Genomic DNA, 27,822 nt, shown 5'->3' with positions numbered 1-27,822 from the left:
ACCTGCAATAACCATTATGACACATTTCCTTATGAAGGGATTGTTATCTCTCTCTTGGGGTGACTTCATGTGACTACTGGCAAGTAGAGAAGGCAGGGAAGTGTTGGTAGAAATTCGGCATCTGGAAGCATCCACTCTTGGCGGGAGCTGTGTGAACCCACCCAAGTCTGGTTCCTGAGCTGTCTATCTAAAATTCTACATACTGACTTCTTCCCCTGGATTTGAAGTTGAACAAAGAAGTCAATAGAATGTCAGGTGGGCAGTTTGGAAACCAGAGTTGGCTGGGTTCACACAACATACTTGCTGGGATCTTGTCCAGTTTCCACTTTCTACTAAAAATTTCCCATCCTACTTATTTCTTGGCAGTCATCTGAAGCCGATCCTCCCTCCCTCTCCCTCTCCCCCCTTCCTCCCTCCCTCTCCAATTGCTCAGATAGTTCTATATGTGGCAACAAAATGTAAGCATCTATTCCAAAATAATCATTGCAGCTGGTTCCCCAGTGTGAACGGCTATCTTTCTTCTCCATATATTGTGCATGAACACTTAAGTGCAAAGGAATATTTGGTGTTGCATGCTTCATTTTGGCTAAGTACAAGAATTGCTAAGTACGAGAACTAAGTACAAGAACATACTGGAACCACCTTGATCAAGGGTGCACAACTCCAACTCTCTAGTTGTTGTTGAACTACAACTCCCATCATTCCCAGTCACAGTGGCCAATAGTCAGTAATGATGGGATCTGTAGTTCCAAAACAGCGGGAGGGCCCAATTTGTGCAGCCCTGCACTTAAGTATGCCCTTAAGTAATATTGCCTGGACTCCATCTGGCTGTTGGGTGTGGGAGGAGAGGCATAATTTAGCACATATCACTTGATGGGAGGAAGGAGATACAGGGGATCTAAAGAAAGGTAGATGATGACTCTCCCCTTTTATACTACTAAACCTTCGTAGTAAGCTAGTAATATGAAAGAAACAGATAGAGATAATTCCCTGGAACCTACAGTAGGAACCCACCTTCCCAGTTCTAAGCACAGGACTAAAAACTCAGTCTCTGTGGGCCGTGAACAACTGTTCACACAGTGGGCTTTTTCTCATGATCGAAAGCTGGGTTGAAGAAGTGTCTAGCTAGACTCCAAGCCCCATGTGTCTCCTGAGAAATAGTTGTGTGTCGGCGAAAATGGAGGTAGGGAGAAGAGGGGAAAGTGGAGGTAGGGAGAAGAGGGCGGTTTTGTGTGCTAGCTGTGAATGGGGCAGAACTGTGATGGTTCCCCACACTGTGTCAAAGGTGGAGGGAAACCATGTTGCCTGGACCAGGGATTCTCAAGGTTGGGTCCCCAGATGTTATTGGACTTCAGCTCCCATAATCCCCAGCCTCAGCGGCCTTTGGTTGGGGATTATGGGAGTTGAAGTCCAATAACATCTGGGGACCCAACCTTGAGAATCCCTGGCCTAGACCATTTTGCCCAGATCACAGCTAGACTCTCCACCTACCAGCTGTCGGTCAGGAGAACCAGCCTAATGACGATAGTTAAAAACATCTGTAAAAATTGTTATAACCTTTTTGCTTCAACTGATGAACTATACGAAGACTAAGACTATGGCTTAAGAATCTGGAAGTTTAAGGACTGAAAAAGATTCTGAAGTCATGGAATCCATCCCACTGAACCAAAATGGGTTTCCTTATGCGAAATATCCTGAGACCAAATTCTTTGATATTCTGATGTAACTTTGGGCAGGTTACGACTTTCACCTAGCTGCTTCTTTTCTCTCTTTGTAATCATCTACATTGGGGTCTTGTGGACTATTTGCCACTTGGGCCGGGGATGATGGGGGTTGTAGTCCAACAGAGGCTGGAGGGATGACGTGCAGCCCTGCTTAAGTGGAAACTGGTTTCTGCTCACAGATTCAAAGTGCTCAGTCATGGCAACCATGCCTGTTGCTGCAATGGAATATGGGTTCAGTCATGTCTTTTATTAGTCCAATGAACCCCCCAAAATATATTACTTCTTTGAGAACTTGGAAGGTATAAGGTCTTGACTGACTTTTTTATGGCTGAGATCAACACAAGTTGATTTTGTTCATGAATTGAACATGGAGAGCAGATACAATAATGACTCATCCTATTCCCACACAAGTGGATATAAGAACATAAAAACATAAGATATCTCAGGTATTTTCCAAAACTGGGCTGAACCACCATCAGTTCAGTGGTGATCTGAAAATGGGCTGAAATATTTAACAAGCCAGTTCAACAGGCCCAAATAGATTCACTGGCCAAACTAGTCAGACATTGACCAGTGATCTTATTGGGGCCTGCAGAATACAGGTCTTGCAGTCGTGAGCATGAATTGTCCTCTTTGCTAAGAAGCATCCATCATAGTTTGCATTTGTATGTGTGAGAGCTTTCTGCTGTGATCTAGTCCCCTTAGAGTTACAGCACAGTGGTAGAACATCAGATGTTTCTAGGTTCATTCCCTGGCACCCGTGTGAAACAAGATGCTGGACTAGATGGGCCTTGGGCCTGATCCAGCAGGGCGGTTCTTATGTTCTTATACTTGCCTGAAACCTTGGAGAGCTGCTGCCAGTCAGTGTAGACAAGACTGAGCTCGGGAGACCAAAGGTCTGACTCAGAATAAGGCAGCTTCCTATGTGCCACAAGAACCTTGCATCAAAGAACGTTTGCTTTTCATTTAAGCTAAGGGGGGAATGGATTCAGAAGCTGCACTGACTTTCTGTTTCTAGTTCTACAGGATGACTTTGCTATTAATGATATTTCCATTTCTCGTTTTCTCCAGGGCAACCAGCAGCGCCTCCCACAGTGCATCTCTTCCCTCCATCTTCTGATGAGTTAACGAGCAAGAGCAAAGGCACCTTAGTCTGCCTGGTGGACGACTTCACTCCAGGCGCCATTGACGTCACCTGGTTGGCTGACGGGAGCCCGATCACGAGTAACGTCGAGACCACCCGGCCGACCAAACGCAACGACAAGTACATGGCCAGCAGTTACCTGTCTCTGACTGCTGCCGAGTACGAGAAGAAGAGTGAATATACCTGTAAGGTGACCCATGACGGAAAGTCCTACCAGAAGAGCGTGCAGAGGGAGGCCTGTTCTGCTTAACCCTTTCGTGCCCACAGGGCTGTGCTGAACCCTGAGCTCCTTTGCATCAGGAAGGAACCTAGACATGCCCCATGCAGTTACCCCCCTCCCTGATGCCCCCTCCTCATTTCCCCCTCTGTACTCCCAGTAATTTACAAGAAGTCCCCTTCCCCCTTAGCTTCTTAGACACCCGTGTTGGTAGGATGAATAAAACCAAAAACATGCCATTTTGCTGTCTCTGTATAGCTTTCCTTTGGTGATGGTGAAAAAGAAATATCATTGTTAAATGTCATCATGCAGTAAATAAAACAGACAATGCTCTACCCTATTGGTTTCATACGCAAAGTTCATTTTTGCCCTGCAGTTAAGTGAAATGCATTAATTCAGTGGTAGTTTTGATGTTCCCCTATGTTGGAAAGTGGATTTAGACCAGCGTTCCCTGGAATAAGGATCCCCAGATGCTGTTGGGTACAACTCCCATCATCCCAAACTGCGGTGGTCTTTGGCTGGGGGTGATGGGATTTGTAGTCAACACCAGGGAATCTCTGTTGCAGGGAACACTCCCAAAGGAATCTTGATCCCATACATGGGACAATCGCAACCTTGAAGATCGATTCACACAACTGTATTTTGGGGAAACAGCAGAAGCAACTGGTGTGAAGGGTTTCCTCAAGGTGTTGGGAAGGAACAATAGCTCAGGGAAAGAATATCTGCTTTGCACACAAAAGATCCCAGGATCAAACCTGGATATCTCCGGGCAGAGCTGAGAAAGACCAACTGACCAACGGAAGAGCCAACTGACCAACGGAAAAGCCATTGCCAGTTATTGTACAGTTGGACCGTACTGAGCCAGATGAATAGCCTGGCTTGGCATAAGGCAGCGTTCTGTCTAACTTATAAGCAGGCTTGTAGAGAACCACTTATGAATGTACTGCGACTTCTAGCTTTGTGAAAGGATAGGAACCAGGATTCCCTCTAACAGAGATTCCCAGGTGTTGTTGACTACAACTCCCAGAATCCCCAAGCAAAAGCTATCGCAGCTGGGGATTCTGGGAGTTGTAGTCAACAACATTGGGGAATCCCTGTTTGAGGGAACACTAGAAACAGAAGAGTCTGTGGTACTCTACATTAATAAACGAGAGGAAATGTCAGTTCTGAAGTTAGAATCACTGACACAGACAGGAATCCTCCCTTTACAAGGCATGCAATGAAAAGATAGGAATGTCCTGTGTTACCATGGTGATTATTTCATTCATTACATTAAAAAAAAAAGAAATCCCACACTTTCGAAGCTGTGAAAGGCAACCAACATGGTTTCCCCCATCTTCTCTGTACAACGGTCATTTGAGGTTGGGCAGGGGGAGAGAGAGACAGAGACAGAGAACCAGGTCTCTGAACTTCTTAGCTGAGCAGAAATTCCAACCTGTTCTTCCTCACTGATGGTTTCCTGTTCCCGGATCGTCCATAGCCCTATTCACACATTAAGTTCATCTCTGTTACACTCTGTGCACAGTATTCACAGACACAGATATATACACAGGTAGAGTTATGTGCATGCTATGTTGAACACAAGTGCTTGTCTTGTGGTAGCAAGTATGAATTGTCCCCTTTGCTAAGCAGGGTCTACCCTAGTTTGCATTTGGATGGGAGACTACATGTGAGCCCTGTAAAATATTCTCCTTAGGGGGTGGGGCTGCTCTTGGAAGAGCATCTGCATGCTTGCATGCAGAAGGTTCCAAGTTCCCTCCCTGGCATCTCCAGATAGGGCTGAGAGAGACTCCTGCCTGCAACCTTGGAGAAGCCACTGCCAGTCTATGTAGACAATACTGAACTAGATGGACCTATGTTCCTATTCTGAATTTTGGGTAGCCAGTATTTAAGTTCATAGCAACCCTGCGAGTTAGACGAGGTTGTGTTAGAACGACTGGCTAAGGTCACCATCGAATTTACTGTACGAACAGGGATTCCAACCCAGGTCCTAGTCCAATACTCGATTCACTGTCCCGCACTGCCCCAGTGCAGACATCCCTTAAAGTAAGGAAGATGCAAAAATTCTAGATTAATGTTTTCAATGCAGTTCCACATGCAGATTCAGAATGCAGAACACACCAGTCCATTCCCTGCAGGTCATATTCTGATGACATTTTGGTAAAAACCGTCGTGGGTGACCACAAACACCATGATGCAGTACCATTGAGATCTATCCATTCATTCATTCATGTATTGTTTTTCATTTGGTATATTTGTAGAATACCCCAGACTTGTGTCTCCACATTAAGGTGCACATTTGAGGAAATCTCTGGGGTCTTTGTAAGACAGGAAATATGGGAGCAGAAAAGTGAGAAGCCAGATTTCCCAGAAGCAAGCCAGACTGGACATCTGCCCTCCAGTTTGGGAATACGACTACACCTTAGCGCAAGCATATATTTCACAATAATTCAATGTTTGGCAAAAGTCAGTGCTGTCCTGAAAGAGATAAGTGCTCCAATCAGCTGATAAATTAGAATTAAACAGACTCCTCTTCCTGATGGACAACTCCGACGAGTCTCCTCAAAATATCAATTTATTTTTCTAGGCTTACGTGGACTACAAAGCCCATGATGCAAGTGATTGTGGTCAAAATTCATGTACAAGGGGGCATTCAGGGCATGGATAATGCTAAGGATCAGCATTATGGCCGTAGAAATGGGAGACTCCCGAATCAACAGAAGCAGTGCACATTGTGGTTTGGCATTCCACACTCCTGATATATAATTGTCACCCCTTAGAAAAAACATATAGTTCAACTCCAGTACAATTTAACCTATAGTTCAGAGAGGAATCTCTTGGAGGCAATTATAATCTCCAGCCAGAGTATCACAACTTATTTCACTCAGAAATTGAGACAAACCAGCAGCTGATTAAGGAACTTCGCATTTACAGTCCAGTGAATGAGGGTTTAATTTATAAGAAGCTCTCTGAGCATAACTTTGCTGCCTACAAATCTGAATTTTGTGTAAGCAATATATGCTACGTCTGCTAGGCAGCAGAATCCAATGGTGCAAATTCGATGGTTCTCCTTCTCTGTCATTTAAACCAGAAGCTCATCCATCTGCTGGGAATGGACTGCAAACATTAGGATCGCTTGAACGACCTGGCATTCCTATGAAGGGCTAGTAGGCCTTTCTTCAGGTATTCCTAGGGATGAACCAGGTAAACATATTTTCTTCCCAAGCACACTATTAACTGTGCCATCTTTGAAAATGGAGAAGGATTCCTTCTAAGGAAAGCCAAGAGTTTTCCAATTTTTTGCTCTCCTGCTCTGTAGGCTAGGTGTCAAGGACCTTTCTCTGCCCTGGAGTAGAGGTAGGTTTTTGTACAGCTCTGTGTCACTGTGGTTCGTCTTCGGAGGTGGGACCCAGCTGACAGTCACAGGTAAGTCACTGGATTTCTCCTGATCTTTTCCTTCTCCTGTTCCTCATTTTAAGATTTGTTCCATTTTTCTGTTTTTTCTCGGACTTAGGGTTGACCTTAGGTCTTCCGTCATTCAATCCAGGTTGATCCGTTAATAGGGGATGAATATTAAGCCTAGCCAAGATGGGAGGTTCAAATCCTATTTTATATGCCTCTTCTCTCCTCTCCACAAGCACTTGAAAATTTACTGTTAGAAAAATAAATGTTGAGGCTTGCTGTAGATATAGTACTGTGAAAATCTGTTTTGTAGCTAAATGCAGACTCTGGGATGACTTTACTGGGAAATGAAAATGTAATTGAAAATATCTTTGAGATGCAGTATTGGCAGTGCGCACTGCTCTGAGGGTCATATCAGATCCAGTTTCAATCAGCCCTATTTGGACCGATTTAAATTGGAGTTGAATTGGGTCTAAATTCAATCTTCTGCATGTGCACATCCCTCTGTAGTATTACTAGGTTGCCAATACAGCTTAGGTATTGCATATTCTGCTTCTTTGCAGGAAGATAGATTAGTTTATTTTTGATGGGGACTTCTAACTCTGTTGTTCCACTTCTAGATTTCCAGCAAGTTTAAAATGGAGTTATTTAAACTGATATCTTACATGATACATTCATAATTCAAATGAAATAATTCAAATATTTTTTAAGAAAGAATAGCTTCACCCTGTTTTATTTTATTGACACAGATATAGGTAAAATAGGAAGTCAACTATCTGACTAATATTTCACCAAAACTAATAAAAGAAGGGACCAACTTGGTGAGAACCTTCTGAATGCAAGTTCTTCTAGGGGAGGGAATAAAGACCAGAAAAATAGAATTGCCAGGGAGCAGGTAGTTAACCATCTGTTTATCATGTATCACTGCTCCAAGGAAAATTGGTATTTCTTGGGGCTCCTTTTAAACTTAAAACAGTTGGGATTTCCAAACACAGATCCGCTACATCATGTCAGCCTGCAACTTACATGTCATCCAACTACAGAACAGCCTTACAGGTTGATCTCTAATAGTTTATTCGAAAAGAAGTTCTGAACTCAGTGGGTCTTACTTCCAAGGACTGTGCTTGGTTAGAAGTGAATAATTAGGCTCCTAAATATCATGTAACTTTAAAAAAAAATTCTACACTAAGCATTATGACACATTTCCTTATTAAGGGTTGTTGGTTCATTCATTTGTTTGTTCATTCGTTCATTCTCTCTCTCTCCCTCTCATTAAAATAACTTTTGGCGGGGAAATGTATGCTTATCTTCCAGAATAACTTTTCACAAATGTAAGCTGCTATCTTTCTTCTCCAAATATTGTGCACGAAGACTTAAGGGCAAAGAAATATTAGGAGCAGTGTGTGATGGTGTTACGTGGAGACAGCCCTAGCGGCTTCCATGAATGCAACTTCATTTTTCCTAAGTACAGCTTCTCCATGTTGCAACCATATAGATCGAGGCTGCACATCTCCCGCCCTCCAGCGGCTGGTGAACTAGAACTCCCATCATTCCAATCACAGTGGCCAATATGCAGGGATGGTGGGAGTTGTAGTCCAAGAACAGATGGAGAGCCACAGTTCTGCAGCTCTGCTGTTGATGGTTATATGGAGAGGAAAAACGCATCTGAGTGCATGTGTGAACAAGTCCAGAGTTACACCAGAATATCAGAATATTTAGTATCAGATTATTTGCCATATATAAACCCATTTCAGTTCAGAAGGCTGGATTCAGTGACAACCAGATTTATTTCAACCCACTTTCTGTGGGAAAAGTCATTGTCTAAGTAGTTGTTTAGCATATTCATTAAGCAAAAAGGTTTTCGCCATACTCATTAGGCTGGTTCTCAGGATAGACAGCTGGTTAGAAGAAACATCCAGGCAGGCTCTCAGCCATGTGTGGTCGTGTGTCAGAAAATATGGAGGTAAGAGAAGGGGGAAGCCATCTTGTGCAAGCCCTAATCTAGGTAGGGCAGTAGTGGCTTGGAGTTCCACTGGACACTTCTCCTACCTAACCATTGATAGTGAGAACTAGTCTGTTGCATAAAAGGATGTTGATTGCATGAAAGGCAATGGCCCAGGAGTACTTTCTTCAGAGTATGCTGTTTAGGACTGGGTGGGTTCCTAGATGCCATAGAATTATGAATATCTGCTTATTATACATTATTAAATTTATTACCAAAGGTAAGTGGTGTGAAAGGGGAGCAGCATATGTCTACCTTCTTTAGATGATTCATACACCCTCCCTCCCATCAAATGAAAAGCGCTATTGAATTTCATATCTGGTGGTTTCTTCTCCTTCCACACCCACCAGCTAATGGAATCCTGGGTACGATTCTTGAGCGTAAACTTATTTCTGCTCACAAATTGACAATGTTCATTTGTGGCAACCATGATTGTGTGGCTTCAATATAATATGGGTTCAGTGACATCTTTCATTGGCCTGGTTAGGGTTAGCTTCTTTTAAGGGTTTAGGTTAAGGTTAAGGTTAGGGTTAGAGTTAGGTGTCTACATAGCATTTTTGTGGGGGTGGACTTTGAATGAATAAGATTTTGACAAATTGTTTTATGGCTGAGATCAACACAAGTGAATTTGTTAACAAATTGAACATGGGCAAAAGAATGACCCATCCTATTTCCAGTAAACAGTTGAAGGTATCTTCAGAAATGGGGTTGAACCACCATCAGTTCAGTGATGACCTGTATATGGACTGAAATGGTGGCAAAGCCAGTTCAGTAGGTAGGAATCCAGTGAATATTGATTTATTCTTCCAAGTGAGCAATAGCAAAGGTCTTATTCATTCCCTATGTAAGAGGGCAGGGTTTCTTAACCTTGGGCCCCCAGATGTTGTTGGACCACAACTCCCACCATCCTCAGCCACAAAGGCCATGACTGGGGATAATGGGAGTTGTAGTCCAACAGCATCTGGGGGTTCAAGGTTAAGAAACCCTGTAATAGGGCAAAAGGGTGGTGTGAAAATGGGTCTGATGGTGACAATGCAGAAACCTGTCCTAATTTTGAGTTCTTTTACAGTGACAGTAAGTTGATATGAAAGGAGAATGCTCTAGCTTATGTAGCTTGTAAGATATTCTAGGCAAGGTCAGCTCCACCAGGGAGGCGAGACAAGGGAGAGCAAGAGCCCCCTCAGACAATTGGCTCCCCACACACACACCTTCTCCCCCAATTCTGTTCCAAACGTCTAATATGTGGGGCATAGTTCTCCCATCCATAAATGTACTATGCCCCTTTGGTGGGACCCACCACTGCCATCACCACTGCTGATAGGTGAACTAATAAAAATACCCCAGGAATGACTTCGGTGCAAGGTCTAGCAAAATGCTAGAAATGGCACTACACCAACACCTAAAGTCCCCATTCTACAGAATGGCTTCTCAAAAAGGAATTCTTGGTGGGTTACGTTAATACCTTCATCATTTCCAGGAGCCTTCTAGGCCATAATGAAATATTCGGCCACTCCAAAGCACTTCCTATATAGAAATTTGACATGGATTCATAATATCTTCTATTTATTCATTTTGATTTGCTTATAGTTGCAAGGAAATTGAGCTTTTCCTGCTGCCAGTTACTGTAGACAATACTAAGCTAGTCAGACCTCTGGATTGATATGGTATAACGCAGCTTCCTATGTGCCACATGAACCTTGAACCAAAGAAGGAGACCACATCATTTGAGCTTTTGGTTTCATATAAGCTATGTACTGTAGTGTGGGGAAATGGATTCAGATGCTGCACATATTTCATGTCACTAACTCTTCAGGATGAATTTGGCATTAATGCTCTTTTCCTTTCTCTTTTTCTCCAGGGCAACCAGCAGCGCCTCCCACAGTGCATCTCTTCCCTCCATCGTCTGATGAGTTAACGAGCAAGAGCAAAGCCACCTTGGTCTGCCTGGTGGACGACTTCACTCCAGGTGCCATTGACGTCACCTGGTTGGCTGACGGGAGCCCAATCACGAGTAACGTCGAGACCACCCGACCGACCAAACGCAACGACAAGTACGTGGCCAGCAGTTACCTGTCTCTGACTGCTGACAAGTACCAGGAGAAGAGTGAATATACCTGTAAGGTGACCCATGACGGAAAGTCCTACCAGAAGAGCGTGCAGCGGGAGGCCTGTTCTGCTTAACCCTTCCGTGCCCACAGGGCTGTGCTGAACCCTGAGCTCCTTTGCATCAGGAAGGAACCTAGACATGCCCCATGCAGTTACCCCCCTCCCTGCTGCCCCCTCCCCATTTCCCCCTCTGTACTCCCAGTAATTTACAAGAAGTCCCCTTAGCTTCTTAGACACCCTTGTTGGTAGGATGAATAAAACCAAAAACATGCCATTTTGCTGTCTCTGTATAGCTTTCCTTTGGTGATGGTGAAAAAGAAATATCATTGTTAAATGTCATCATGCAATAAATAAAACAGACAATGTTCTGCACTTCTGGTTTCATAGGCAAAATTCATTTTCTCCCTAAAGTTAAGTGAAATGTCACATCTACGTTCTGCATCCAGGACCAGCATTTAATGCCAGCATTCCTCTAAACCAGGCCTGCTCAACCTTGCCCCCCCGCCTCCAGCTATTTTTGGACTTCAGCTCCCAGAATCCCCAGCCACAGAGGCCAATAGCCAGGGATTATGCGGGTTGTAGGCCAACATCTGCAAGAAGTCCAGAGCTGAGCAGCCCTGGTCTAAGCAGTGCACATGATTTACGCATTTTATCCTTACAACAGTCCTGTGAGGTAGGGGAACAGAGAGAGAGAAAGACCGAGAAAATGACCCAGGTCACCTAGTGAACTTGGCAGAGCAGAAATTCCATCTTTTCCCAGCCCCCTCCACATGTTACGCTTTTCTCTCGGACAGTTTCTCTATAGTATACACAGCTAGGCTAGCCAAGGTCACCCATTTACCATGTATGAGTGGGGATTCCAAACCCAGTCCTTGTCCAATACTCTTTTAATTGTCCCACCTATGCAGAGTAAGGGGTACGCAAGGCATGTGGAATTACCTTGTGGAAACACAATCTCGGAACCATAGTTCAGAACCATAGAAGTTTAGAGCTGGAAGGGACCTTTGCAATTTTATAGTTACATCATGTAAACAACACGTTGGACTCACATAAATGACCCATAGGAATCTGGAACTGGTAGGCACCATCGAGGTCTTCTGGTTACCTTGAGTAAACATCATATTAGAACCACAGAGTACAACTATACAATTTCAGAGCTCGAGATGGCCTGAGATGTTTTCTAGTTATCTTGAGTATATGCCATACTGGAACCCTCAATTAGAACAATAGAGTTATAGAGCTAGAAGGGACCTGTCCACTGGGCCCATCACTACTGAGTGCCAATGGCTAGACAAGGTCACCCGCTGACCATGTATGAGCAGGGTTTCGAACCCCAGTTATAAATTGCCCCATACTGCCTCCTATGGAGAGTAAAAGGTAGAAAAGGGGTGATTAAGCCATGTTGAATTGCCTTGAGGAAATGTAATATGGGAACCATAGATTACAACCATAGAATTTTAGAGCTGGAAGGGTCCTAGGAGGTCTTCTAGTTCACTTCAGCAAACACCACATTGAAATCATAGAGTAGAACCATAGAACCTTTGAGCGGGTAGGGACCTTTGAAGTGCTTTAGTTACGTTAAGTAAACAACACATTGGACTCATAGAAATAAACCATCAAATTCTAGGAAAGGTGGGCACTGGTCTTCTGGTTACCTTGAATAAACAACACATTAGAGCCACAGAGAAGAAGTGTAGAAATCTGAGAGCTACAAGGGACTTTAGATGTTTTCTAGTTAGCATGAGTATACACCATATTGGAACCCTAGTTTGGACCATAGAGTTTTAGAGCTAGAAGGGATCTCAGAGGCCTACAAGACCTATCACTACTCTCTCCCAACTGCAAATGTTATAATATGATAGGGAGCATACATGGCTTTGCGAATAGACTCCAAGTATGTGATTTAGTCGTAAGGAGCTCAGTACTATAGGGCAGGGTTTCTTAACATCTTGGGGCCCCAGATGTTGTCGGACTACAACTCCCAGAATCCTCAGCTGCAATGGCTTTTGCTTGGGGATTATGGAAGTTGTAGTCCAACAACATCTGGGGGCCCAAGGTTAAGAAATCCTGCTATAGGGAGTGGAAGAGATTTACACCCAAGGATAAGATCATATTAAGGGGCAAATTAGCCAAAGGAAATGGCATGTTGAGTGTGTCATAGAGTAAAAATTGCTGGAATTAATTTTAATTTTATTTTATTACATTTATATTCCGCTTTTCCTCCAAGGAGCCCAGAGCGGTGTACATAGTTAAGTTTCTCCTCACAACAACCCTGTGAGGTAGGTTAGTTAGGAATTGATCCTGAAGGAGGTATGTTCAAATTCCACACTAAAACATGAAGGTTAAAAGCAGGAAAAACGGGTGCGCCAAGTTAAAACACTTCATGCATGGTGGAAAATCCTACAGGCATGATGAATAATAATCAAGGGGGACAAATGAACAATGTGTGAACAAAGAGCTGATAATGATTGATTGTTCCCTGCCCACATGCCTGTCTGCAGTCCTCGCCGAAATACCACTTGAGTGATGTGACATCATGGAATGTTCACAAGCATTCTAATACCTCAGGGTCATTCCCGCAATCAAAAACTGTGTTCTGCCCTGGTTTGGGAGCTGTGTGTGCTCCCACTTTTTGGTTGTGCAGAAGCAAGTTTAGAGGAAAACCCGGGGAGAAGTGATTGTGTGGAAGCATGGTGGGAGGATATCTTGGGTAGCTTTTCTTCCTACCTTGCTTCCACACAATCACTTCTTAGTGAAAACATACAGTTCGCTCCCCATTTCCCCATTTCGCTCCCAGTGGGAACCTTTTCGAGACCATCAACAAGTCCAGCCTAAGGTATTATAGCTTATTTCACTAAGAAGTTGAGACAAATCAGCAGCTGATGAAGGAAGTTTATATTTACAGTCTAGTGAATGAGGGTTTAATTTATAAGAAGCTCTCTGAACATAGCTTTGAGTAAGCAACATATTCTTATAAGTCAACATATTGACTTTTGAGTAAGCAACATATTCTTCATCTGCTAGGCTGGAGAATCCAATGCTGCAAATTCTATGGTTCTCCTTCTCTATCCCTCAAACTATAATGGGGCTCATCCATCTTCTGGGAATGGACTGTGAACATTGGGATCGCTCGAATGACCTGGCTTTCTTATGAAAAGCTAGTAGGATTTCCTTCATCTCTTCCCAGAATTGAACCAGGCAAGTATATAGCTTTTCTTTCCAGTCACACCATCAACTGCACCTCCCTTGGAAATGTAGGATAGGTGTCAAGGACCTTTCTCTGCTATGAAGTGGAAGGAGGTTTTTGTACAGCTCTGTGTCACTGTGCGTATATCTTCGGAGGCGGAACCCAGCTGACAGTCACAGGTAAGTCACCCGGTTTCTCCTTACCTTTTTCTTTTCTTGTGCCACATTTTAACATTTCTGTCATTTTCCCCACTTTTTCTTTGACTCCGAGCTGACCTTAGTTTTTACACCATTCAACTCATGCTGATCCATCAATAGGGACTGGATTTCAGCCTAGCTAGCGTAGGCTTTTCAAATACCATTTTGCATGCCATTTTCTTTCCTCTTCCCCAAACCCTGGAGATTTTGCTGGAGAAAAGTTCTCCTCCTCTTTCTCTTGGGTTACCTTGACATGAAATACATTGGAAATCTCTTTTGTGACTAACTTCAAACTCTGGGATAACTTGACTGGGAAATGTAAAAGATAGTAGAAAAGTAGATTTGAGATGCAGTATTGTGGGTGGTGTGGCGGGGGTACATAGCTTCAAGGGTCAAATCAGATCCAAATCCAATCAGTTCTATTTAACCCAGTTTAAATCAGGGCTGATTTGAGTCCAAATTGCATTTTGTTGGTGCGTACATCCCTATGAAGTATCTCCAAGTAGGCAGTATTTCCTATGTATTCCATATTTCATTTCTATGCAAGAAAGTAGAGTATATTGTTTTTGATGGGGACCTACAGTTCTATGGTTCCATTTTTAGATTTCCAGCAGGATTAAAATAATAGTTGCATAAAGTAATATCCTACATGATAACTTCATTATTCAAATAATCAACATGCTCATAATCTATTAAAAAGATTGTGTTTCTATATTTTATTTGGTTGATGCAGATATAGATAAGATGGAGGTTAATTTTCTGAATAACATTTAATGATAGATGGGAACAACACCATGTGAGTTTTCTGAGTACAGGATCCTCTAGGGGAGGGAATTTAGATCAGGAAAGCATTATGTGGGGGAGAGTTGACCAGCTGTTCCCCCTGAACCACTCTTCCAATGGAAACTTGAGTTTCTTGTGACTCCTTTAAAATTTTACAAAGTTGGGTTTTCAGATCCTGAATCATCTACATCACATCGACTTTTGAGTCTGTGGGAGTGCAGGGACATAAACCAATTCTGGATTGCAGATCAAACAGTTTGATCCTGAATAGCTTATGTGAAAGGAAGTTCTTATCTCAGAGGGAGTTCAGAGTAGTGTGTCAAATAGTGGGCTTGGTTGGAACAGAGTGATTAGGCTCTTATATGTAAATATATATATATTTTAAATGTATGCTATGGCACATTTCCTTATTGAGGGCTTCTTCTTCTTCTTCTTCTTCTTCTTCTTCTTCTTCTTCTTCTTCTTCTTCTTCTTCTTCTTCTTCTTCTTCTTCTTCTTCTCTGCACTCCCTCTCTCTCTCCCTCTCCCTCCCTCCCTCTCTCTCAAAATCTGGGTGGCTTCATACAGCTTCAGGCAAGTAAAGAAAGTAGGGAGATGTCCATAGAAAGTCGGTAACCAGGTGCATATATCCACAGTGAGACTGTTCTGTGTACCCACCAAAGTATGGTTCTCGCACCATCCACCCAACATTCTACTGACCTCCTCCACCCACTGGTCAAGATTTGAAGTTGGGCGGAGAAGGACAATGAATGTCTGGCTGACAATTTGGAAACCAGAGTTGAGGGGGTTCACATTACATACCTGATGCTCTCACTGTGTGCTCCCACTCCCAACTTTCTACCAACATTTCCCCACCTTCCTTACTTGCTGACCATTGTCTGAAACTCTCTCTCTCTCTCTCTCTCTCTCTCTCTCTCTCTCTCACCTCCCACCCTCTCTCTCTCTCTCCAGATGTTAAAATAATTCTATTTTGTTTCTTGTTAAATCAATCTTGTTAATTGTTGGAAGATTTCTATAGCACTTCAGCTGGTTCCCCAAATGTGAGTTATTAGGTTTCTTCTCTGTATATTGTGCATGAATACTTATGTGCAAAGAGACAACAGAATAAGTCATGGTGTTAGGTGGAGACAACTGTAGCTGCTTCCATGATTTTAGTTTTTGCAAACTACACGGTCTCCATGCTGTAAACAAACCATGTAGATCAAGGGTGCACAATGTCAGCCCTCTGGCTATTGTTGAACTATAGCTCCCATTATTCCCAGTTACATTGGCCAATAGACAGGGATGATGGGAGTTGTAGTCCCACAACAACTGGAGGGTCAGATGTGCCACCCTGCACTTAACGATCATTCCCAGGACTCCATATGGCTGTTGAGTGTGGGAGGAGAAGGAACAACCAGATACAAGACTCCATGGCACTTGTCACTTGATGGGAAGGAGACGATATGGGTGATATAGAGAAAGGCATGTGTATACTGATCCCCTTTTACACTACTAATCTTTGGTAATTAACTCATAAAATGAAAGAAACAAATATAGATGGTTCTTGAGTACCTATGAACCCACCTTCCCAGTCCCAAGGGCAGGACTCAGAAAGAAGTCCCTCGGTACTGTGGACATCCTTCCACACAATGGGCTTGTTCTCATGACCGTCAGCTGGGCATGGGGAGCATATGACCATGCTCCAAGCCTCATGCGGTCCCTGAGAAATGGAGGCTTGAGGAGGGGGAAGTTATGGCACGACAGCCATAATCTGGGTGATGTACCCCACACTGTATCAAGGTTTGAGAGAAAGCATGTTACTGTACATACCATCCAATACACTTTCTATATGGAATTTCCCTTAGCTTCATAATATCTTTTATTCATCCATTTTGATTTAGCTATTATCCCATAGAAAAGCTTTCCATCAGTATGTTGAAGGCCTCCATTGATTCCCTTGGCCACACTGATCCAAAATCAGCGAAGGAATTTATTGGGGTTTTCAGCCTTGTCATGGATGATGTGGGGACCTGAAACTCTTGCCTACTTTATAGTGGAAGCCATTGGTGAATGGAAGGGAAATCAAAGCAAACAGCTACTTTGCGAAGTCAAAGAACCTACCAGATTTTGTTGGCTGGCCAAAAGGAACGGCTTTTTTTCTTTTCTTTTTTTAATGAAGCAAAGGGAGTCAGTCATTTGAGACAGTGGATGACTGCAGAACCTGTTCTTAATCTCAGCTCTTAGCTCAGTAGAGAGGAGAGCTGGTTTTGCAGTATCATGAATGAATTCTCCCCTTCAGGATGCACTTTGTTTGCATTTGGTTGGGTGACCACATGTGACCACTGCCTATTGTACAATATTCCCCTAGGGGACATGGCTGCATCTCAGAGGTAGAACATCCAAAGGTTTGGGTTGATTCCCTGGCAGCATCTCCAGGTGGGCCTGGGAAAGACACCTGCCTGAAACCTTGGAGCGTTCCTGCCAGTTACTGTACACAATACTAAGCTAGTTGTACTTCTGGAATGATGTGGCATAAAGGAGCTTCCTATGTGCCACAAGAACCTTGCAACAGAGGGGAAGCCTAGATGGTTTGAGCTTTTGGTTTTTATCTGAGCTATGAGCTAAGGAGCTACTTTTATGAGTTAAGGTGGGAGGGGGAATGGATTCAGAAGCTGCACTGACTTTCTGTCCCTAGCTCTTCAGGCCAGAGTGACTTGGCAATTAATGATTTTTTCATTTCTCTTTTTCTCCAGGGCAACCAGCAGCGCCTCCCACAGTGAATCTCTTCCCTCCATCTTCTGATGAGTTAACGAGCAAGAGCAAAGCCACCTTGGTCTGCCTGGTGGACGACTTCACTCCAGGCGCCATTGACGTCACCTGGTTGGCTGACGGGAGCCCGATCACGAGTAACGTCGAGACCACCCGGCCGACCAAACGCAACGACAAGTACGTGGCCAGCAGTTACCTGTCTCTGACTGCTGCCGAGTACGAGAAGAAGAGTGAATATACCTGTAAGGTGACCCATGACGGAAAGTCCTACCAGAAGAGCGTGCAGAGGGAGGCCTGTTCTGCTTAACCCTTTCGTGCCCACAGGGCTGTGCTGAACCCTGAGCTCCTTTGCATCAGGAAGGAACCTAGACATGCCCCATGCAGTTACCTCTCCTCCCCGCTGCCCCCTCCCCATTTTCCCCTCTGTACTCCCAGTAATTTACAAGAATTCCCCTTCCCCCTTAGCTTCTTAGACACCTGTGTTGGTAGGATGAATAAAACCAAAAAATATGCCATTTTGCTGTCTCTGTATAGATTTCCTTTGGTGATGATGAAACAAAAGAAATCATCGTTAATGTCATCTTGCAGTAAATAAAACAGACAAAGGTCTACCCTGCTGGTTTCGTACTCACACTTATTTTCCCCTCGATAGTAAATATTGAAAGTTCAATGCAACAATATCAGGTGCTCATTTGGGGAGGGAGAGATCATGGATTGTCCCCTTTGCTGAGCAGGGCCAGCCCTGGTTGGCATTTGGATGGGTGGCTACATATGAGCACTGTCTACTGTAAGATAGACCCCTTAGGGGATGGGGCCATAGAGCATTTCCATTGCATGCAGAAGTTCCTAGATTCAATTTCTGGCCTCTCCAGGTAAAGCGGTCATAATTCTGAGCTAGATGGATGAAGGGTTTGACTCAATAGGAAGCATTTCCATGGTTTCTGGGAGACTCAGCCAAGCGATCTGAGTGATCCCCGTACAGATTCACACAGAAGATCAAGCCTCATCCATGTTGTCTCTTGAGTGAGGCAGGAGTGGATCCGATTTCACTCTGGATCCATGTCCCACATCAGGGTGGGCCTTGAACAATGCCCATGAGTTAGCGACACCTGCTAGTTACTTTTCACAACAGGCTTAGATTTGACACTCTAACCCCTCCTAAGCAATTCACGTGGCCTTCAGAATGCTGTTAGCAGAGTCACTAGGCCAGGCCAAGTGGGAAACTGTGGTTTTGTCCAGAGTGAAAGAGGAAACCAAAGAATAAACTGTGTATTGACTAGAAAGAGGTGACCCAACACATTTTAAATGCACAAATGGAATTAACATGATTTCTCCTAGATACTGGCTGACATACAGAACAAAGGATTCACCAACACAGCAAGAGAACAGCCTAACAGAATTTCCCAACTAACTGCTGTAGCAGAGGGGGCATTTCTGATGCCCTCCTCTTCCCCAGGAAGCGAAATGTCCCACGCCAAAATATGTTCCCGAGGGCTGCACAATCCTCAGGGACATATTTTAGGGTATCACAGAGGGCTTCCTCAGGAAGGAGAGGGCCTTAAAAATTGTTGTTTTCCTGGTGCAGTTAGTTGGGAAATTCTATTAAGCTGCTCTCCTGCTATCCCACAACTTCTTCGTTCTGTATGTCAGACAGTGTGGCATATTCAGAGATTTCTCTGTAGCTAAAGGGGCTACAAGTTTGGAGATCAGTAACTCTTCTAGATTCCACCTCTAGGCTGTGGTCCATCATTTAACAAGAATCATCATAGTTCCCATTATTCAGTGCCCACAGCACTTTCCCCCTGGGAAAGAACATGGGTGGTTGATAGGCAACTATCTATGCATCACAGATTACATCCTAGAAAGTCCTTGTGACTACATCAGGCTAGTCCTGAGTTGAGTTGGTTCGGGTATTAGGCTGAATCCCAATTCACCCCATACTTCTTCCACCTATCTAAAAGGAATAATGTTTAATGGCTGTGGTCCACTCCACAATGTCACACCTCCTCAGAGCATATTTTATGTTTCCAAGATGGAAAATAAATTTGAAGGGGAAATGTCTCCATTTGTCAAACCCCTGAGCATCACCCAGCCACTTAGCTGCGGAAGAAATCTCAACGCATTTGGAGGAGCATTCCAAAATGAAACCTGACTTCACAAGGGCATTTGAGATGGATGGATGGATTTATTTATTACAGTCAGTGACAAGCAATCGGCAAATAAAAATATAAGGACATTTGAGATATCTGGTGTTACTTGGTTTGAGCTCACTGGAAGCCATTTAGAGCCAGAACACATGTATACAGTGGTCCCAAGTTCACTGTTCACACATCCATCCCATTCACAGGACCATGCATACCTGGGTACAGCCTCTGACCTGGGTATGCATGGTTGTCTGAATGGAGTGATTGAGTGTGAATGGGCATGTACACAAATGCCCATTCACACGCCCATGCATACCCAGGCTATACCCGGGTATGCATGGTCATGTGAATGGGGTTATTATGTTATACCTGTGTTCAGATGTCTATACACACAGACATGTTTTTAGGTGAATGACTGTACCTGTGTCCACTTCACATGTCAGCCTGGATGCAGGCCCCTGAAATGCAGGATACAGATAGGAAGTATGCTGTTGTGCCTGCATTAAATATAAGACGTTAATCATTGGGTGTAGATCTGTAACAGTATACACTGTACACTCATTGTCTGAGTGTTGGACTTAACATGTGAATAGAGCTGAGGTGACTACTGCATGCAATGGCTGATATCCTCTCTGCCTATCACTTACTAGCAGAGGACATCACAACATAAAGATGTCCAACCAAGCATAAGGTTTCCATCCCAGCTTGATCACTTAGGGGGACCAACTCAACCAGATGAGAAAACTGTCCACACTACAGAATTATGTGATGACTGGTTCTGAGGACCATATTTCTCCATCGGTCTCTGCGTGATTATCATCGCTTAGGTCTGAAGTTGACTGGTCCCCTTAGCTAAGCAGGGTCTGCCCTGGTTGCATAAGAATGGGAGACTAGAAGTGTGAGCACTGGAAGAGATTCCTCTTAGGGGATGGATCCGCTCTGAGAAGAGCTTCTGGGTTCCAAGTTCCCTCCCTGGCAGCATCTCCAAGACAGGGCTGAAAAAGATTCCTGCCTGCAACCATGGAGAAGCCGCTGCCAGTCTGTGTGGACAATACTGAGCGAGATGGACCTATGGTCTGACTCAGTATATGGCAGCTTCCTATGTTCCTATAATCTGAAAGTGCTGATCACTCATAAGGATTAGGAATAGAAAGCAGTCTTTCTTTGCTGGTCAATTCCTCATATGTGTACCACATAGGTGCTCAATAGACCTTCCTACAAAATCCATGATGCAGTGCAATTTTGTTATACAATAAATGCACAGAATTATCCAGGGCCTATTATGCATAGCAGTGCATCATATGGGAGAAATCACCTTCCACATCTTTTAAATTATCAAGCCATTGCAGACACTTCTATTTCGCTCTGCACCTCATTTTACTTCAAATTCAATGATAACCCTTCAGAGCCAATCAACTAGGCCATTTTAACCTATTATGATTATTTTTCTCAAAGAGTTAAGACACACCCGTGCCTAATTACAGGGAAGTTCTTAATTATAATCAGAGGTATGGTCCATTGCATTGGGTTTAAGCTATACTGCCAAATGTATCAATGGCAAAGATTCACTGACCAGATTCACCTGTAAGACATCTTGCAAGAATCACATCATACATCCATTGGACTGCATGAACCATTGCAACAAATTGGATTATTCTCCTGCGTGGCTCCAACTATGGCTGAGGGCTCTCATGTGACTGCACATAACTTTGGATCCAATGTGCAATAAAGCCACAGGTACAAGCGTAAAACACTGGTACCAATAAGCAGCTCCTTCCAAGCAATGAATGATTCAAGATGGCGGCATCCATTGGTTCAACGGGAGCCAAATCCCCTCCTTGGGATCACCTGGCGGTTTGAGTATTGCAAATTCGGTATCTCTTCAATGATCTCGGCTGTACTTCTGGCATCCTGGCAATGAGCTATTATAGGGGATGCTCTTTCACCTCCTGCTTGAGACCCTTCTGAGCTCGATGGGAGGTTTTTGCAAAGGCATGTACCACTGTGGTATGTCTTTGATGGAGGGACCAATCGAACATCATCAGTAAGTAGTGGAAACATTCCTATATTATCTTTCTTTCTTTCTTTCTTTCTTTCTTTCTTCTTTCCTTCTTTCCTTCTTTCCTCCCTCCCTCCCATTCCCTTCCTTTCCCTTCTCTCTCTCTCTTTGTCTCTTTTTCTTTTTCTTTCTTTCTTTACTTTTCTTTTTCTTCCTTCCTTGCTATTCCAGTATCCAAGAAGCATATCTATAGATAATACATATGTGCGCGCACACAAACACACACACACACACACTGTTTATATATATTGCCTGTTTTTAATCTCTTGTGATTCATGTGTCATTTTTGTATTTATGGAATACCATTTTCTATAGAAGGATGGCATTTCCACATTTCATGTGAAAGGCCATTTTTAAACTGAATCTGCATTGCAGCTTTGTAGTTGTTTAATCTGCTTGAGAAGTATAGAAAGAAGAAACTCAGTAAGAGATCACTCGGTGCTTTCTAACGAACAAGATCAGGAATCTGGCCCAGTTATGTCATTTTCTTTAGCCATGTTGTGATTCCCTTCTCAGCAAAAGCTCCTGAAAATGAACCCACAGGGTCCAGTTTTCTTGGTATCTCTTTATTAGTGTGGAATGTGCATACACAGTATTGATCTTTCCATCACTCACCTCTATGTAAAATGAGAAAGAGATCCAGGGGGCAGGGGGGCAGCAGATGTGACTTAGTTATTTCCAGACAAGGCACAAAATCTTATTAACTGAGTCTTATAGCCATGAAATGAGACACTTAAGATTTCTCTAGCTATTCTCCTATCAGCCTAGTAATTGATTACTTTTAAGACCCACTAAAATCTCACTGAGGTTCTAACACCTGGCTGGTGGAAACCCAGCCTTGCAGTAGGAAGCATGAACTGTCCCCTTTGCTAAGCAGGGTTCACCTTGGTTTGCAATTGGATGGGTGACTGCATATGAGCACCATAAGCTATTCCCCATTGGGAATGGAACCCTAGCTCAGTGGCTTTGCATGGAGAAGGTTCCAAGTTCCCTCCCTGGCAGCATCTCCAAGATAGGGCTGAGAGATACTCCTGCCTGCAACCTTGGAGAAGCCGCTGCCAGTCTGGGTAGACAATCCTGAGCTAGATGGACCAATGGTCTGACTCAGTATATGGCAGCTTCCAATAAACCAATGGCTTTCCATTACTGGGCTCCAGACTCAAGTAGACTTGATCCAAACTATGGGCCTTTATCACACTTTTTTCCCCTCCACACTTTTATATACAGGATCATCTCTCTGTACAGTATATGAAAAAAAAAGTGTACTTGGTCATTTAATTGGCGAAGTACAGTAAAGTCTTTATTTTGCTGCAAGTGCTCTCCTTTATTTATTTTTATTTCTTTTATTTCTTTTATCCCTCTTATATCCCTGTCTTCCTCCAAGGAGCCCAGAGTGGTGTACATGGTTGTTTATCCTCACAACAGCCCTGTGAGGTGGGTTAGGCTGAGAGAGAACTAATTGGCCCAGAGTCACCCAGCAAGTATCATGGCTGAACAGGGATTTGAACTCAGATCTCCCCCAAACTAGTCCAATGCTCCAACCATGCTGGACATTGAGGTGAACGAAGTTCAGAAATGTATCCCTTTCATTCAGACAGGAAGATGATTTAAAAGCGGCAAAATGAACTAATGTTTTGAACAGTTCTTCCTACTTTCAGCAGAGAACTTTTCAAATCCTTGATCCTTGATTAAAACATTTACTAAGCTGTAGGGCATTAAAGACGGGGATAAGAGGTGAATAAAGCATTCATTGATCATAGAGGAAGCCACAGAATGTATCTATTTTTACTTTCTTTTTTCTTTTCTTTTCTTTTTTCTTTTCTTTTTTGCTTCCTGGCTTTCTTGGCTAGTTTAGTTAACAATTGCAAGGAGCTTCTGACTCACTAGAAAGAGTTTCAGATTCAGTTGCTTTATTTAAAAAAAAAAAAAAAGTACATGGTTCCTATTAACTCTCTGAGATCAGTACAGCAACTACTGCTGATTTCAGAGATGACCAACTTCTGACTTCAGTCATTATTCACACCAAGAACAGCCATAGGTTTAGCCCCACTTGTGCTTATGGATACCTACTACTCCCTTTCTAAATTGATAACTCTGGGGTATGAAATGCCAGGGCCGACCTTGGACAAAGAATATATTATATGAAGAATCATATTGACCAGGGCTCTATTCCTGTTGGCGTCCCTTCCTGTTGGTCTCCAAGTTCTGAGTTCCAATCCTGCTAGAGATCTAAACTTGATAACTGTACCAAAATCCTGCACAACTTTGATGCAGGCATGATGCAATGTCTTGCAAACAGTAGTCCTGGATGGGAGATACCAAAAAAACCCTACAATATCTGGAGTACTGCGTACAGCTTTGGTCACCGTATCTTAAGAAGGACATTGTAGAACTGGAAAAGTTGCAGAAGCGGGCAACCTAGATGATCAGGGGCCTGGAGCACCTTCCTTATAGGGCTAGGCTACAGCATCTGGGGCTCTTTACCTTGGAAAAGAGGCGACTAAGGGGAGACATGATCGAGGGGTATAAAATTAGGCATGGAGTGGAGAGGGTGGGCAGAGGGAAATGTGTCTCCCTCTCTCACAAGACTAGAACCAGGGGTCACCCCATGAAACTGAAGGTTGGGAAATTTAGGACTGACAAGTGGAAGCACTTTTTCACACAGTGCATAATTAATCTATGGAATTCCTTGCCATGGGATGTGGTGATGGCCACCAGCTTGGGTGGCTTTAAAGGGGGCTTGGACAGATTCATGGAGGACAGGTCTACCAATGGCTACTAGTCTGGTGGCTGTGGGCCACCTCCAGCCTCAGAGGCAGGATGCATCTCAATACCAGTTGCAGGGGAGCAAGAGCAGCAGGAGAGAGGGCATGCACATACCTCTTGCCTGTGGGCTTCTCAGAGGCATCTGGTGGGCCACTGTGTGAAACAGCATGCTGGACTAGATGGGCCTTGGGCCTGATCCAGCAGGGCTGTTCTTATGTCTTAGGATGGAAGGAATGCTCATCAGATCTGCAGATGGGACAAAACTGGGAGGGACAGCTAACCCCTCCAAAAACAGGAATGAACCCAAAATGATTCCAATGGAATAGAAAACTTGCCTAAAATTAACAGTATTAAATTCAACAGAGATTAATGCAAGGTTCTGGACTTAGGCAAAAAAATAAATAAATAAATTCACAAGTGCAGGATGAGGGAAAGCCAGATTGGAAACAGTATATCTGAGTCAACAGCCATCTATCGGGGTTGCTGTCCTTTAATTTCCTACATTGAGCAGAGGGTCGGAATAGATTGGACCCCTCCAACTCTATGATTCTCTAGAGCTTTGAAATTCTGGCTTAGTGGCATGCCCTAGCACTAAATCGCTGCGCCTAGGGGAGAATCCAAGGATAAAACCCTTAAAGACAATTTAATATGCATTTCTTGATTAAGACAAATGAACATAAGAACAGCCCTACTGGATCAAGCCCAAGGAGGCCCATCTAGTCCAGCATCCTGTTTCCCACTGTGGTCCACCAGTTGCTTCTGGGGAACCCACAGGCAAGAGGTGAGGGCATGCCCTCTCTCCTGCTGCTGCTCCCCTGCAATTGGTATTGAGAGGCATCCTGCCTCTGAGGCTAGAGGTGGCCCACAGTCACCAGACAAGTAGCCATTGATAGACCTGTCCTCTGTGAATCTGTCTAAACCCCTTTAATGTCATCCAAGCGGGTGTCCATCACCATATCCCATGGCAAAGAATTCCACAGATTAATTATGTGCTGTGTGGGAAAGTACTTCATTTTGTTGGTCCTAAATTTCCCAACCTTCAGTTTCATGGGGTGACCCTTGGTTCTAGTGCTGTGAGACCGTAATAATTCTTTCAGTCCACACCATGCATAATTTTATACACCTCGATCCTGTCTCCCCTTAGTCGCCTCTTTTCCAAACTAAAAAGCCCCAGACGCTGTAGCCGTGCCCCATAAGGAAGGTGCTCCAGGCCCCTGATCGTCCTTTTGAAGATTGTGCAAAGAATAACCGCTGAAGTGGCTAATGTGAACTGGGGGGTGGGGGGGATTTCATGTGGCTGTACTATTATTACTTTTACTACTACAACTTCTTAGTACTCATTGGCATGATGAGGGAAATTACTCAAAGCCATTCAGATTAAAAGAACAACTTGTCTTTTTAAAATTTTCCTCATCATGTCAGCCATCATCATCAACAACAACATCATCATCACCATCATCATCATCTACTATTTTAATGATATAATATTGTAAATGAAAGCTACTTAGATATTCTAATTAGTTGTGCACCTTATCCAGTCCAGATTAGGCACTTTCAAATGTCTGTAATTTCAACCGGAAATTGAAGTACAAGTTCAGATCTCTCCTGTTGGAATCAATGGGGCCTATAAGCACTTTGGATTGGGACTGGATCGAGTCCATATAGTTATTTAAGCAATAGACCGGAGTTCAAATCCCCATTCAGCCTTGAGACTAGCTGGGTGACTCTGGGCCAGTCACTTCTCTCTCAGCCTAACCTACTTCACAGGGTTGTTGTGAAAGAGAAACTTAAGTATGTAGTACACCGCTCTGGGCTCCTTGGAGGAAGAGCGGGATATAAAATGTTAAAAAATAAAATAAAAATAAAAATAATGGTGAGTCAATAAGTTGTTTGGAACAGTGAAGGAAAACTGAGTGTTAAATAGTTAAACAAATGCTTTTGGAGTTTTGCTTTGGGTTTTTTTTCTGGCCTGTTATACAGTTTGATACTGGTAGTATCCATCTTGGGTAGCTATTTTTTTTTACTTTGTACCTGGACTGCCAGCACGCAGAACAGGCCACATAAGCAACCCTGTGAGCCAACAGATACTGTGGACGTGTCATATCCAGAGCCCACCGTGACCAGAAACTCTCGCTACTGACAGTTAACTGAAGGGGATTTCCGACTGTTTCATGCGAACAGCTGTGGGATGCATGAATAGTTGTGCACCGAAGGGCAGGGAAGAGACCATACCCGAAGAAAAATGTCAGCCCTGAGAACAGGCCCATCCATTGGCAACCAAGAAATGAGACGCGTTCGTGGACAAGAGACAGAGGAGGAATCATGAAAGGGTTCTGTTGTGGGGTGTGCAGGAAGGAAGAGAGGGCAGGCAGGAAGAGAGATGGGCTATTTTGGGGGGAGAGTCATCCTACAGTTCGCTGCTTTTGTTCAATGCACTCAGCAGATGTTATTGCAGCTTGATTCCTTAGTGGGTCGTATGTCTTCTCAACATTTCACAGACAAAAATAAGGGCACGCTTCTAAAGCCCAGTTCCCATAATAAGGGGCACTGCTTGAGGGCCCTTCCCCACCTGTTACTCACTGCTGAAGGTTCTGTTCCATCTCTGTCTTTATTTGACTTCTTCATTTCACAATTTATATATACACCTTTCTATGAAAACACACTCAAGGCAGCCCAAAAGGACAGCAAGTAGGGTGGCCACATGTCCAGGATTAGCCAGGACATCCAGAAATCGGACATCCTTTCCAGGATGTAGGGAAAGGAATATCCAGGAACTTAAGTAGGATCAAAAGAACATAAGGATATAAGAACAGCCCTGCTGGATCAGGCCCAAGAACCAGGCCTATGACAGTCGATTTGGGAAGGCTGAATTGTAAGTGAGGCTGGACTTGAGCAAAACCTGTTCAGAAGATGCTGTCTTTCTAAGTGGCCACAAATCAAAAACTCTACTGAAGGCAGCAGGTATAGAAGACATACCTGGGACACCAGGTTTAAAAGAAGAAAAATTAAAACATTGCAAACCCAGTTGTATTTAAACAAGTCATTTTATAAACTGTTATTAAATGGAGTAAACCCTGAATACCAGTTCCTTTCATTTCTCACTGGCCGTTTTGTTATTGTCATAATTCAATTCAGTTTATTACAATCAAAGTTCAGCATTACTGTCATAATATTCATTACACATATTTGACTGTGTTTTTTGAGGTGAAATGTTCTGAACCCTCTCCTGTGCAGCACCGTAATGAAATCCACAGTGGCCTCAAGCCAGGCCATAAGCTTAGTAAAACACTGAGGTCATTCACACCATCAAAAACTGTGTTCTACTTGGGTTTGGGAGCTG

The 27,822-nt window shown here is 43.6% G+C and overlaps 1 protein-coding gene and 2 gene segments (V, D, J or C); all 3 read left to right on the top strand.

Moving 5' to 3' along the window:
• The window catches only part of LOC128337919 (immunoglobulin lambda variable 5-52-like), a 37,757-nt gene extending 34,332 nt beyond the window's left edge, over positions 1–3,425 (top strand). The window contains 1 exon segment of the V gene segment in view: positions 2,796–3,425. Within this exon segment, the coding sequence occupies positions 2,796–3,118 (323 nt within the window).
• The window catches only part of LOC128337920 (immunoglobulin lambda-1 light chain-like), a 109,606-nt gene extending 91,477 nt beyond the window's left edge, over positions 1–18,129 (top strand). Inside the window, exons 3-4 of the mRNA XM_053279609.1 lie at positions 13,926–13,961; positions 17,498–18,129. Coding sequence (XP_053135584.1) covers positions 13,926–13,961; positions 17,498–17,820 — 359 coding nt within the window. The 3' untranslated portion in view covers positions 17,821–18,129. The remainder of the gene's footprint in view (positions 1–13,925; positions 13,962–17,497) is intronic.
• LOC128338010 (immunoglobulin lambda constant 7-like) lies at positions 5,422–10,967 on the top strand. The segment is given in 3 exon segments: positions 5,422–5,435; positions 6,405–6,511; positions 10,348–10,967. Coding segments are annotated over 3 exon segments (444 nt in total).
• Positions 18,130–27,822: the final 9,693 nt, after the last annotated feature.

Source organism: Hemicordylus capensis, chromosome 15 (genome assembly GCF_027244095.1).
Source record: "Hemicordylus capensis ecotype Gifberg chromosome 15, rHemCap1.1.pri, whole genome shotgun sequence".
Taxonomy (NCBI): Eukaryota; Metazoa; Chordata; class Lepidosauria; order Squamata; family Cordylidae; genus Hemicordylus; species Hemicordylus capensis.
Note: the sequence above shows the minus strand (reverse complement) of the source record. Positions and strands in the feature narration are given on the sequence as shown.